We start from the raw sequence: 13656 nt of genomic DNA on the forward strand, positions 1-13656 counted from the left end.
CTGCCTATCTATACTAAGCTATACTAAACTATAGTGAGGGGGGGCTGCCTATGCTAAACTATAATTATTGGGGACTGCCTATGTTAAACTATAGGGAGGGGGGCTGTACAGAGAACACTATAGGGAGGGGGTGATGGGACCTTTAATTTAATTCTGGGGCTGTTTGGAGGGAGGGTAATAGGTTTATTTATTAAATGGGAATACTATTAATTTGATGTTGGGGTTGGTTGGAGGGAAATAGATCTATTTATCAAATATGAGCACTATTACTTTAATGTTGAGGCTGGAGAGAGGCCTAATTATTAAATGTGGGTGCTGTTGATTTAATGGCAGGGAAGGTTGTCGTTTCTAAATGTACCCATTATTTTTTTCAAATAGGACCCTCAACATTCCAGGATCCAGACAACCAGCAACTAAAGAAACCAGCAGCCACAGGTGATAAAAGTGACAACAACAGGTAGGACAGTTTGTCAAATGTTCCGAATTTAGCGCAGGCTTGGCTAACCTGTGGTACTCCAGGTGTTGTGAAACTACAAGTCCCAGCATACCCTTCCAGCAATAAGCTGCTGTATATTGGCAAAGCATGCTGGGGCTTGTAGTTTCACAACACCTGGAGTGCCACAGGTTAGCCAAGCCTAATTTTTGGTGACTGTTCTGCCCAATCTAAGGGGAAGGTCAAGACTGTATATTCTTTATACACATACTGCATTCTTTATATACTACAGTAAGGCGCTAGCTGTCCTTAGTGGACTGACCACTCCCCCTCTAGTGTCTGGTCCCGCCTCTATGATGGCTGACCACACCCCCTCTGGTGGGCCGCTAGAGTTGCAGTCCCCCGGTGGGCCCTTCATGTCCCAGTCCGACACTGGCTGCAGCATTTTCTTCCTTTAAAAACTGAGATCAGCATCCTCAGTCAAATTCCTCAATAATTTGTCATTGCCTAATATGTAAGTGGGTCAAAGTCTGTGACCATAACATATATGTTGATGACTCGTTTTTGCATATGGAAGAGTGTGATGAAACAGTCAACAATGACTGTCCAATATTGCACAACTACAAAACTGATAATTAGAAATGTCACAGAACAGGTACACATCAGTTCTCACAGTGATCAATGGGTGTGTCAGTCACTAACCGGTGGGCAAAAACTCCTCTGTCATGTATATATATAGTTATATATACACAAATATATATATATACACAAATATATATATATATATATATTACACACAATTTATTTTTCTTACATATTGGTATATGTTTTTTAATCCATATTTTCTTATTTATATATTTTTTAACATTTTACTTTCTGTAATTGTTCATTTAATTATATAAGCATGGTTGTCTGTTAATTATTTAAGCATAATCAAAAATGTAAATAATATGGTAATTGTTAAATAAAGTTGTAATTGAAATGGCAGCCATCTGCTGCATTTAATGATGATGTCTTCTTCAAATGTATTACTAGTCTAAAAAAGGTAAAAGATCCTTAAATCTAAATAAATTATTAATAAAGTCATGCTTTTAACAACGTTCTTAATAAAATGTAACAATTCTACTGAAAAGAGAATTCTCATCCAATTAAATGCTGTTATGTATTATATAAGGAAGTATATTAAGTTGAATTGTATACCACTGAAAAAAGACTTGCTGTACATTAAGCGCCTGGACAATTCATGTTCCGCATGGAACTCAATGATGACTACTTCTGATGTACAGTCCTTTGTACATGCAGTTTCATTTACTGAGTAGATGCTGTATTTATTGTTTTAATTATAGATTGGATGCTAATGTAGTTTTTTTTATCCTCATCGTATTACATTGTGTAGTCCAAGGATCATTCAACTGGAAGAGGCGGTCCAGCACAGGAATACTAACTGTTTTCAGTGATGGTAAACAGCAGTAAATTTGTGTCCCACTAAAGACTACAAGCAATTATTTATACAGTACCAACAATATAACATGAGAAGATAGACTTAGAACACTGCTTATAAATATATATATATATATATATATTAGTGAGAAATGGTCAATGATGGAAATTTAGAAGTGGCGGCATGAAAAATGTAATGGGAATGTAAGTGAAATGAATTTTATACTTTTACAATAAAATTGGCGGTATGGCTTATAGAAAATTAGCAAAAGTCACTTAGAGCACAAATTGGTTTACATGAAAATCAAAGCATGTCCTGTACATGAATGGCATATAATAATTGCTATAATCTGCCTGTTAGTCACCATTTGAAAATGAGGTCACAACTTAAATCTAGTTCTATAAATAACACACATTTATAGATATACAATCATCCTTGGACAGCGATATTTATAGACTTTATGTGAGGTAATATTTCCTTGTGGATTTTCAAATAATTTCATATTAATAACATGTTACAATATTACACGTCTGTTCTTGTAAATGTGGGAACTCCCGTCATTATATATATGCTCTTCCTCACATAGCAAACAAAAAGATAGAACTGCCATTACAACAGAATATTAAAACCACACAGTATTGTTCCCGATAGCCTAGAACATCATCTTTATGTACTAAGCTTAACCGAGGAGGAAGATATCACTGGTCAGTTCTTAAGATTTATTTTTATTTTTGTTTACACTACTCTTGTGTTTCTGGTTTTTGAAATTTCTATATATCAGTATCCTAATGGTCACAAGTGACATTTGTCACCTACTCACACTGTTTTTGTTTTGCTGTTACAAATTAACAACTTGGAGGTCATTTATGATCTGGATAAAATAAACAGACAGAGAGCATTTTATTTTGGGGAAAATACACCTGTTTGTCCAGTGTGTGTGGTGGTATGGTGCTTAGGAGTGCTGCCTCATTGGGATGGGACGATTTGTTCTATTCCGACTGTGTTTGTTAGTTATTAAATTCCTGCTTTTAATTGCCATTATTTTATCACCCTTCACAGCTTAGCAATACCCAGCTGCCACAGTTATAATAACCAGATTGATAAGAATTGCTTATCACTTTTGAGGTCCCGGTTTAGCTCTAATGAACATGCGTGAGGGCCCTAAAAATACATGGAATTGGAAACTCAGCTTGAGCTTCCAGTTCCACTGGAAGCTCAAGCTGAGTTTCCAAAGCTAAATAGATAAAAGCTTTAAGAAAAACCCTTTATATATAAAAATATGGTAGAAATCATATAAATGTATATTATATGTAGCTATTATTTTTGCCTGATCCATTTAAAAACTTACAACATAACAACTTTTTAGTCTTTAGACTGTAAGCTTCATTGGGGCTGGGACTGATGTGAATGATTAAACATTCTTTGCACAGCACTGCACAATATGTTCGGGGTATTTAAGAAATAGGTTAGTCATACAAATTACACTTTTTGATGTTTTGCTGTTCAGATGGTTTAAACTGCCATTTAGGAAGACTGAGTTTTGCAAGTCTACAAAGCAAAAAACTGACACTTGAAAGTGCTGCTTTGATTACACCACCTTTATTTGTAGTTTGTTGTGATATGGCCTAGATCACGTTTCATAAGCTCCTCTTTTCAGTCATACACGTAATGTCCTTAACTGGCTCCTCTTACAAAAAAGGAGAATACAATAATATAGTGTAAAATATTAAATATAATAAACATCTCAAAATGTGCACATGATAAAAAAAGAGTGAACACGTTCTTGTGTAAATGTTCCTTCTGGAGAGAGTCTCAGATATAGAGATGGTGGGCCTGAAACATCTAGGAATACAAAACGAAGGTAATGTGCATTTTTTTTTAAAAACATTAAAAAATAACACGCCCCCCCCCCCCCTTGAAATACATTATTCAAGATTATTAAGTTATTACTGTCTCCTGTACATAAAATGCATTTTTACAGTTGTTCTTGATTGCAGAATTGCAGCTTGTCTTAATGTCCTTTGCGCTCGAAGATGAATTGCATACACCTGCGTTCTCTGGCATATAGAAAGTTCTGTGCAGACACAGTGCAATTTAAGGCAAAATACAGTATATGTTGGCATTACCATTCCTTAATGAATCAGGCCCAGTATCACTACACCAAAGCTCTCCCCCTCTGGCAATGCACTTGCACTCAGTATTCTTCACTCTTTGAATCCCACTTGCTCCTGAAGGGGTGTGGCCACACTTTGTTGGAAGCATGGTTGCACCTCTCTTCTGTAGGCCATCCCCTACACCCTACAAACAAAAACAATGTAATACATCCTGCCGTCCCCATCATGCTCTCCCTTGGAACACATGTTCACTGTAATGTTAAGTTATTAACACTCTATCCTGTGATGTCACATCATAAGACCTTAGAATCATTCCAAGCAGCATCTATAATATCCTGTTATACAACCTTATAATGCTCTGTGCTGCCATTTAAGGTTTGTGATGCTAACAGCTACCACATCTTGCTCAATGTTACCAATATGTGATACCTTTAACATACCCCTCAACATTCCAGATCAAAATGACCAGAAAGGCAGCACCCGCAATCTGCCAGAAAATGGCCTGACCCATCTCTCTCTCTCTCTCTATATATATATATATATATATATATATATATATATATATATATATATATATATATATATATATATATATATATATATATATATATATACACACAGTATATATATACACACATACATAGCTATACACGGATATATATATCTCTATATATATATATATATATATATATATATATATATATATATATATATATATATATAAAAGCGTTTTCCTTTGTGGACCGCAATAATTAAATTTGAGAGGCTGTGGGTATGTCTTCACTCACGAGTAACAGCCTGATATGTAGCAATGACACCGACCAGCTGGGTCCCGCTTAGAGGAGACAGTCTTTCGAGCTAATGATGACATAACCTCATGAGACAAAGAGCTCCACGGTGAAAGGAAGAACACGCAGACTGACAATCAGCGACAGCACCTTCATCTCCCTACGCGTGGCAATAAAAATCAAAGCAGAAGTACAAATATGTATATTAAAAAGAAAAAAACACTCAAGCCAGGCTGCAACGCAGACCAGGCCTTGATACTTAGTACCCTCCCACTCCCCTCTCAGTACCCCTAAGTAGAACAACAAAAATAGAGTTAGTATTGTTGTGAAAGTATAGTATAGTGTCAAATGTACTGCACAATGTGAGCTTTGGATCTGGAGAATTCAGTAGATTATATTATAGATTATTATGAGCAGGGAAATACTGTTATTTCTTTTTGTTACAAAATGTTGAAGTTACTTTAACAGTAGTTGGGAGAGTTGCATATATAATATTGTTCCTAATATATTCCTATTTCTGAATACAGGTAGAAAAGAAGGTATCTGCACTAAACTCGTGGGTGGTGACTAATAAAAAGCCATGAATCTGACAACAACAAACAACACTGACCAATATGATACGCTGGAAGAGGATAATGGTGGCTTCTCACAATACGCTTATATACATTTCACCGTAGCAGCTGCTGTTGCTTTAGGTCTCTGTCTGATTGGCTTGGTGGGAAATATTATTGTATTTTGGTATCTTTGCTTCAAGATCCAGAAAAGCAAATACACTATTTATATAATCAACCTGGCAGTGGCTGACTCCATCTTAATACTATTCAGTGCTATGCTGCTGATGATCAATATCAATACATTGGTTGGTACAAATACTTATTTTCAAGGAAAAGAGTCATTGTATCTTTTCGTTGAAATATTTTATGACAGCATGCAGTATTCAGGAATGTTCATCCTCACAGCCATCAGCATGGAAAGATGTATCTCTGTCCTGTTTCCCTTATGGTACCAGTGTCATCGGCCTCAGAACTTGTCCACCATCGTGTGTGCCTTCCTTTGGGGCATTGGATGTTTGGAAAGTCTCATTGAGAACTTAGTATGTACACCAGAAGCTTTCATGAGTCAGACCTCTGTTTGTACAGCAATACAGATAATGACTTTTGTTTTATCTATTGGTATCTGCCTCCCAATCATGGTCATTTCAAGCTTCACTTTGCTGATCAAAATACAAAGAAAATTAAGCAAACAGGCTTCAACAGAACTTTATGTATTCGTAATTGCAACAGTTATTGTGTTTATCTTATCTGTCATTCCTTTCAATTTTTTATGGTTTCTAATGTACTTCCAGTTGCTGCCTACAGATGTTCAAACAGTCAGCCTGTTCTTTGCCAGTATCTACTGTACACTGCTTAATTGTACCATCAGCCCGTACATTTACTTCTTTAGTGAAGGAAAATGGAATCTAAAATCAAACAAACCTAAGAAAGAAAATAACACAGATACAACTTCATATAACATACATGTAACAGGATGGAAAACTGATGCTAAGAATACTTTGTAACATTTTAATAACTTTGTTAATATGTGATTTTGTAATAATGATGAATTACTAAATGTAATATAAATCAAGTATTTGCAAGCAAATATATTATCAACAATATGGCAATTCACAGGAGAATACCAAATTGAATAAAAAAATATTTGTTGTCACCTTACTTTTTACTGTTTTGGTATTCTCAAAACATGCTCATTGTCCGAATCAATATTTTGGTGAGAAAGCATTTGACACACGATAAAACATTCACTACAATCAGTGGTCTAAGTGGGAGTGTATATGGGGGTATGCCACACCACTACTTCTCCTATTGCCTTCATTGTAAGACTATCATATTCCATTCACTTACATCCCCATTACATTTTTCAGACCACCCCTTCTAAATTCCATTCCGCCACTGCTAAATTTGCACTTCATCCACTGACTACAAGAAAGACTTTATCTAACAATTGTCACCTACTAATTGCATAAGAAGTGGCAAGATGCTCATACTGCTTATTCTATCTCTTCATTCACTGTTTCTTTATGTTACTGCTCTGCATAACTGTTCTAATGTCAACACACAGAAATAAAGGAAAACTGGGATGCATGGAATAAGTTACATTTTTTTAAATAATTATAAAATAATTAATATAAAAAACCTACACACCATATTCTTCTATAGGACTCAAAGAGTAAAGCTTAAGTAGAAAAGCATATAAAATCAATTAGCAATTTGCATAGGGTTTTCATGCCTACTTAATCATGATTAGCTACATGACAAAATGTATTTTTATTTTTCGAGTTCATAAAATCTATGCATTAGTACTTGTGCTTTAATTTACAGGACAAGATTGGACCTTAGTGCATGAATAACATTTTGCCACCTTTCTTACGGGGGCTTTTATAAATGTCAGTACTTCAGATTATGTAATTGATCCAGTGAGGTTATAAAGAGAGAGATTATGTGATAGGAGATTGAGGAATGCCCATCTGGGATTGAAGACATATATAGATAAAATGGTAATGTCTATGAACCACAGCCATTTTAAGCCCACTGGATTGGTGAATCGCCTTCAACAGCAGGAACAGCAGCAGCATCTAACAAACAACGCCAGACCTTTCAGAGACAGGCTACTCTGTGTATCACCGGCTTCACTAAAAGGCATATCGCTGGCAACCTGTTTCAAGTACTAAGGAATATCATTGTAACATGGCTTATCCCACTTGGACTCTCCTCAGAATATGTGATACCACCAATATTGTGAGAGCATTATGGCAGGGTGAATTCCAACACATTCCCTGTTTTGCTCACACAATCAAATTTGTGGTGCAGCGCTTTTAAAAAATAACAGCCTAAAAGGCCGTATAATTTCATTTACAACCCAACATATAAAAACACATACTAAACTATACCTAGACACACAGAAAGATCTTACTTCAGCCTACCAAAACATGAAAAATAATCCATCTCTAACAAATAAAAATATGTACAAACAAAAACAAACACAATTTAATAATCTAATTGCTCAATTGGCAGATAGAACTTCACAAGCTTCCAGATTTCAGTTCTATAGACACGGAAATAAGAATAGTCGTTTGTTATCCAACCTGTTAAAAGGCGAGAGATCCCCAACTATTATCGCAGCTCTTAAATCTAAAGACGGCTCACTGTCTAATGAAGGTAAAGAAATACATAACATCTTTCATAATTTCTATACTAAATTATATTCTCAAGATCCTATCAATTCTGCTTCCAAAAACCAATTTTGGGAGAAAATCTCTATGCCTGGAATCTCTGACTCACAATCAGAATCCCTCCTAGCCCCAATCAAAACAGAAGAAGTCATAAAGGTAATAATAAAATCTAAAAACCTTTAATGCACCAGGACCGGACGGTTTGAGTGGAGAGTTTTATAAAATACTCCTATCTCAAATACCAGAAAAACTAACTAAGTTTTTTAATCAAATCATTGAGTCCCGTTCATTACCCTTACATTTCAACTCTGCTATTCTTAGAGTTTTACCCAAACAAGATAGACAATTGGAGGACCCAGGGTCTTACAGACCGATCTCCCTACTCAATATTGATTATAAAATATTATCTTAAATACTAGCAGAAAGATTAAAATTCTTCTTGCCCTCTATCATACACACAGACCAATCAGGTTTCATTTGGGGCCGTAATTCTGTTACAAACATACGCAAAGTTCTGTCACACATTCAACATACCAAATCTCCAGAGATCAGTGTCCTTTTGTCCCTAGATGCTGAAAAAGCTTTTGACCTAGTGACGCGGGATCACTTATACAAATCTCTGAGAAGGTTTGGTTTTCCAGAAGCTTTTATATCAACCATTCAAACACTATACCATAATCCCCAGACGGAGATAATTGCAAACAAACACACATCTCCCTTTAAAATACAACGAGGCACGCGTCAGGGGTGCCCCTTATCCCCACTGCTCTTTGCAATCGCGTTAGAGCCATTGGCTATAACCCTCAGGGAGGACCCCAATTATTCAGGTATACAAATTCGCTCAGAATCATGCAAATTAGCGATGTTTGCTGATGATATGCTTTTGATGGTTACACGCCCAGAAACATCTATCCCCACAATTGTAGAGACAATAGAAAGCTTCGGATCCTTTGCAGGTTATAAAATTGACTTTCAAAAATCTGAAATACTCCCTATTTCTAACACTGCAATGAATCCAGACGAAATTAGAACTATTTCAAATTTCAATTTAGTAACACAGAAATTAAAATACTTGGGCATTTACATTCCATCATCTCTGAGTGACCTTTTCAAACTCAACTTTTCTCCCATTATTAAGAAAATAGAATTTATTCTAACTAATTGGAAAAATCTTCCTTTGTCATTACTTGGTAAAAACGCTGTGATTAAGTCTGTTATTTTTCCCAAATTGACATATCCGATGCAGATGCTCCCTCTCTGTCTTACAAAATCTGATGCGCAAAGATGCACCAAACTCTTTACTTCCTTTATATGGGGGGGTAAGCGACCCAGAATTCACAATGCTTAAACCTAAACAAAATAAAAGAAGAGGTGGAATTGGTTTCCCGGATGTGATGGCTTTTATGCGCTTAAAACATCCTCATTCTACTACACATTACGTTACTATTTGGGGCAATCCTGCGTTTCCTCCAGGTCTAGAAAATGCTGAATTCTCCACTTGGAGATCTAAAGGTATCGCCTCAATAAAAGATGTATTCGACCCTGGAGGCATCCTATTCCCTTTCCAACAGCTTAAAGAAAAATTTAGCCTGCCCAATTCCCAGTTTTTTATGTATTTGCAGCTTCGCCATTACATAATGACACATACAGATAACAAACTATCCCTCCCCGCATCCAGCTCTCTAGAAGATCTTTTACATTTTTCCAAGAGACAGAAGTTCCGAATTAGATTCCTCTATCAGGATCTTCTACCGTCTGATATACCCAAAATTTGGACTAGGACACGTGGATCCTGGTTGAAGGAATCTCCTGAATTTAGTCCTGATATAGACCTACTCAAACATAATGAAACATTTTTGAAATGGCTTCATTCTACAAGATTACAGGAGACCCATATAAAATTTCTTAATCGTACCTGCATATCACAATATCAAAGGAGTTGTTATGTTCCGGAGGAGTCGGGGACCTGTACCAAATGCAAACATGCTTGTGCATCCTTTTACCATAACATCTGGCAATGCAGAAAGATCCAGAAGTTCTGGAATAAAATATTAAGCTTTTTATCCTCTGTCTTAGTTACTCCTCTCCCAAGTGATAGAAGGGCCATCTTTTTATGTCAATTCGAAAATTGGGTACATCTTATCCCATCCAGAGATTCCCAGGATGTTAAGCCATTTATCACGGTTAACATTACAATAGCTAAACTGGTAATTTTTGGACATTGCATTAAAAAATCCCCTTCATCCTTATCGGAAGTGAAAAATGAACTCTTTAATACACTATATTTAGATAGGAGAGCCACCTTGCCAGATATTGAGAAAGGGGTGGAAAGATTCTTCAAGAAATGGGACCCTTTTATTGACTCTCTCCCTCCTAATAATCAAAAAGAAATTTCAAAGATGTTTGAAGACGCAACATGGTCATTGTACCATGCATTGGGGAGCAATTGATATGGAGGTGGGATGTCTGGAGTTGTTGAAGTGGGATTCTGTGTAAGGAAGCGGTCTTCTGCCCCCCCCCCCCCCCCCGTTCTATGTACCCACCCTCATTAGCATCTGATCTTTAGTTCTGTAATCATATGGAGGAGATGGGTTGATGGGTACACTTCCACCCGCCGTACTATATACTAGGGAGCTGTACATGGTCGCCTGCCTGTTGCTTAAAGCCAGTATTATTTTATGTTATGTACGTTATTGAATTTAAGATAACAAGATATAAAAGATATTAAGTGAACAGTCATTGACATTTATTGAATGTAAACAATTTACTGTACAACCTTCTGTAACATACGCTTGTCAATGAGTGTTTATCGTTTGGATATTGTCTTACCTACTGTATCCTGTATGTGAAAAATCTCTAATAAAAACTGTTATAAGAAGAAAAAAAAAAATAACAGCAGGAGATGCAGTCTGTGGCTCGAAAAATTTGGGGACATTTTTGTCATTCAGCAACAGCATGTAGGAGATTGCAGCAGCTACAAGAAGAATTGAATTTGCACTGCCACCAACTGAAGCAAGAAGTGGTAACAAGGTGGAATTCCATCCTTCAGAGGATGGCGGAACAGCGAAAATCCATCCACGCTTACTTAACAAGCCACGACATTGGGAAAGGAGGGTGAATGTGCAGCGCAGTGGAGAATACTTTCCGTTTTGTGCAAGATGTTGAAACCATTTGAAATACTCACCTGTGAAGTGAGTTCACACACTCCTAGCTTGAGTCAAGTGATTCCCATAATTACACTTTTGGAAAAACAGCTCGATAAATTGAAGGAGGAGATGAAACAAAGCAATTCAGCTAAGTATGTCAGACTTGTAGATCAAGTATTTTATTCCCTTCGCCAGGTTCCAAGAATTATCAACATCTTGAAATCGGATCACTACATTTTGCATTTTGGCAACTGTGCTTGACCCTAGGTTAAAGAGCTATGTCTTCTCTTTCTTTCCAACTGACCCAGATCTCAAGAGATGCAATGAGCTTCTGGTGAGAAAGTTGACACCTCAAGTGGTACATGTCACAACGTCTCCTTCAGTTTCTCAGGCAACTTTGGCTAGGAAAAAAATAGCTTTCCCATGAGACCCAGTTGTGATGCAGATGAGTCAGCATAACATTTTGACATCTGATCTGGTCTAAAAGAATTGCCCAAAACTCTTGACACCTCTGCCATAATTCCACTTGATCCTATTATCAACATCCAAATAATGGTGGAGGATTATTTTAATGACAGCATACAAATAGACACTTCAGACAGTCACTTTACATACTGGGAGGAAAAAAAGGCAATTTGGAGACACATGTACAAACTCACTTTGCAATACCTAAGCTGCCCACCTTCCAGTGTGTACTCAGAAAAAGCTTTCAACACATCCGGGAACCTAGTCATCGATTAGTGTAGGAGGCTACTTCCTAAAAATGTTGAAAAGATGACGTTCCTCAAAATAAACTACAAACTCCATGAGAATGGCCTTTACCGGCAATTACATCACAGCACAAATACTTTTGTAATGGTGGATTACAGCAGGGATGAATTAATACTGTGTGAGAATGATGTACACACTGATGAGGATGATGACAGTGTATGCAGGTGCTGGAATCTAGCTGAGAGAAAGGAGCTAGCTGATGCTGAACTGCTTGATGTTATTTTGTGTAGAATCAGAATGGCATGTTGGCAATTTTCTGTTTTTCTACAGCAAGCTTTCCCTTTATTATAGGTGTTTTTTTTCTTTACCAATGTAAAAGCTTGTTTTTTGGATTTCACTTTCCCTGACTTAAACCCACTATGCCCTTGAGTATAGGCTTTAGTAGTAGAAGATGTAGAAGGACTAGTATCATCATGCTTGATGATACTAGTCATCATGGCAGCTGGTTGGTGCTCCTGCTTTACTGTTTACTGATCATGATCCATATTGATGAACACAAACATTTTTTCCAATAATTAGAAAACATTTCAAGAAAGCATGAGTCAGTGATTTATGTGTTTTGTTTAGAGATCGTCGGGCTCGGTTTTCGGAAACTGAGCCCACCTTAACCGCCGATTTGAGTACCAAACCGAGCCGGCTCGATAATTTTGCTCACCCTCGGACCTGAAAACGAGGCAAAAAGTTATTATTGCGTCATCAGATCTCACAAGTTTGGGATTCTATAAGTAAAGCCTTCCACAGAAACCTAGTGAAATTTCACAGAGAGACACAGAAGGGATAGCAGGGTTCTTAGCAGTCTCTAGTGCAGTTGGGCGGTGTCATTAAAGAAAGTTAAAGTAAAGGGTTGGCAGTGTTCTTCAAATTCTCCAGTAACATTCTACAGAGTTATAGCTCACACATAAACAGGAGAGGTGGCAGTTTTCAGTGCTGAAAGAGAAATTATAGGGCTGGCAGTGTTCATCAAAGGCTCCAGTGTGAACAAGCAGTTGGATTATCAGAGATGATAGCCGCTGATATTGGCCGACTACAGGGAGGTAGATAGAAATATTTAATACCTCTCACGAACTCCGCCTGTACTTGCCGAACACGACTCTCCAGATTAGAATAGTCAATGAACTCACGTGAGTATAGATGCGCACCAACTATCCGGACAGAAAGTAGTGTCCTGAAACAAAAGATCCTCAATAATCGGTTTCTATCTAGGCAATGGAGGATGGTCAGGAGTCTTTAGGATCCACAAAGGTAGATGAATTATCTACATTGGTATTTCTCATTTATATATTTTTTTTTCTGGTGATATGTGTTTGCGCTAGAACTCTTGGATCTTTAAATAATTATTTTTATGGGTTGTCGCTTTCCCATTTTTCTAGCAGCAGCTTATTTCCAAATATATCTGTCTACTTTTCAATATTTATATTATATTTTTGTAGCGCCCAACCATCTTGCATTTATGGAAAGAAAGAGAAGACATAGCTCTTAAACCTAGGATCATGCTCAGTTGCCAAAATGTAATGATCCGATTTCAAGATGTTGATAACTCTTGGATCCTGGCGAAGCAAATAAAGTACTTTATCTACAAGTCCTACATATTTAGCGGAATTCCTTAGTTTTATCTCCTCCTTTACATACTACAAGGAAAAAAATGCAATTTGGAGACCCATTTACAAACTCGCTTTGCAATATCTAAGCTGCCCACCCTCCAGTGTGTACTCTGAACGAGTGTTCAGCACAGCA

At 37.0% G+C, this 13656-nt stretch overlaps 1 protein-coding gene across 1 annotated transcript; it reads left to right on the forward strand.

The window, feature by feature from the left end:
• Positions 1-2481: 2481 nt before the first annotated feature.
• LOC142157765 (mas-related G-protein coupled receptor member H-like) lies at positions 2482-6472 on the forward strand. Its single transcript, XM_075211315.1, has 2 exons — positions 2482-2578; positions 5304-6472. Exon 2 carries the CDS (start codon positions 5357-5359, stop codon positions 6332-6334), a length of 978 nt encoding a protein of 325 aa, XP_075067416.1. The 5' UTR covers positions 2482-2578; positions 5304-5356; the 3' UTR covers positions 6335-6472.
• Positions 6473-13656: the final 7184 nt, after the last annotated feature.

Source organism: Mixophyes fleayi, chromosome 5 (genome assembly GCF_038048845.1).
Source record: "Mixophyes fleayi isolate aMixFle1 chromosome 5, aMixFle1.hap1, whole genome shotgun sequence".
NCBI lineage: Eukaryota > Metazoa > Chordata > Amphibia > Anura > Limnodynastidae > Mixophyes > Mixophyes fleayi.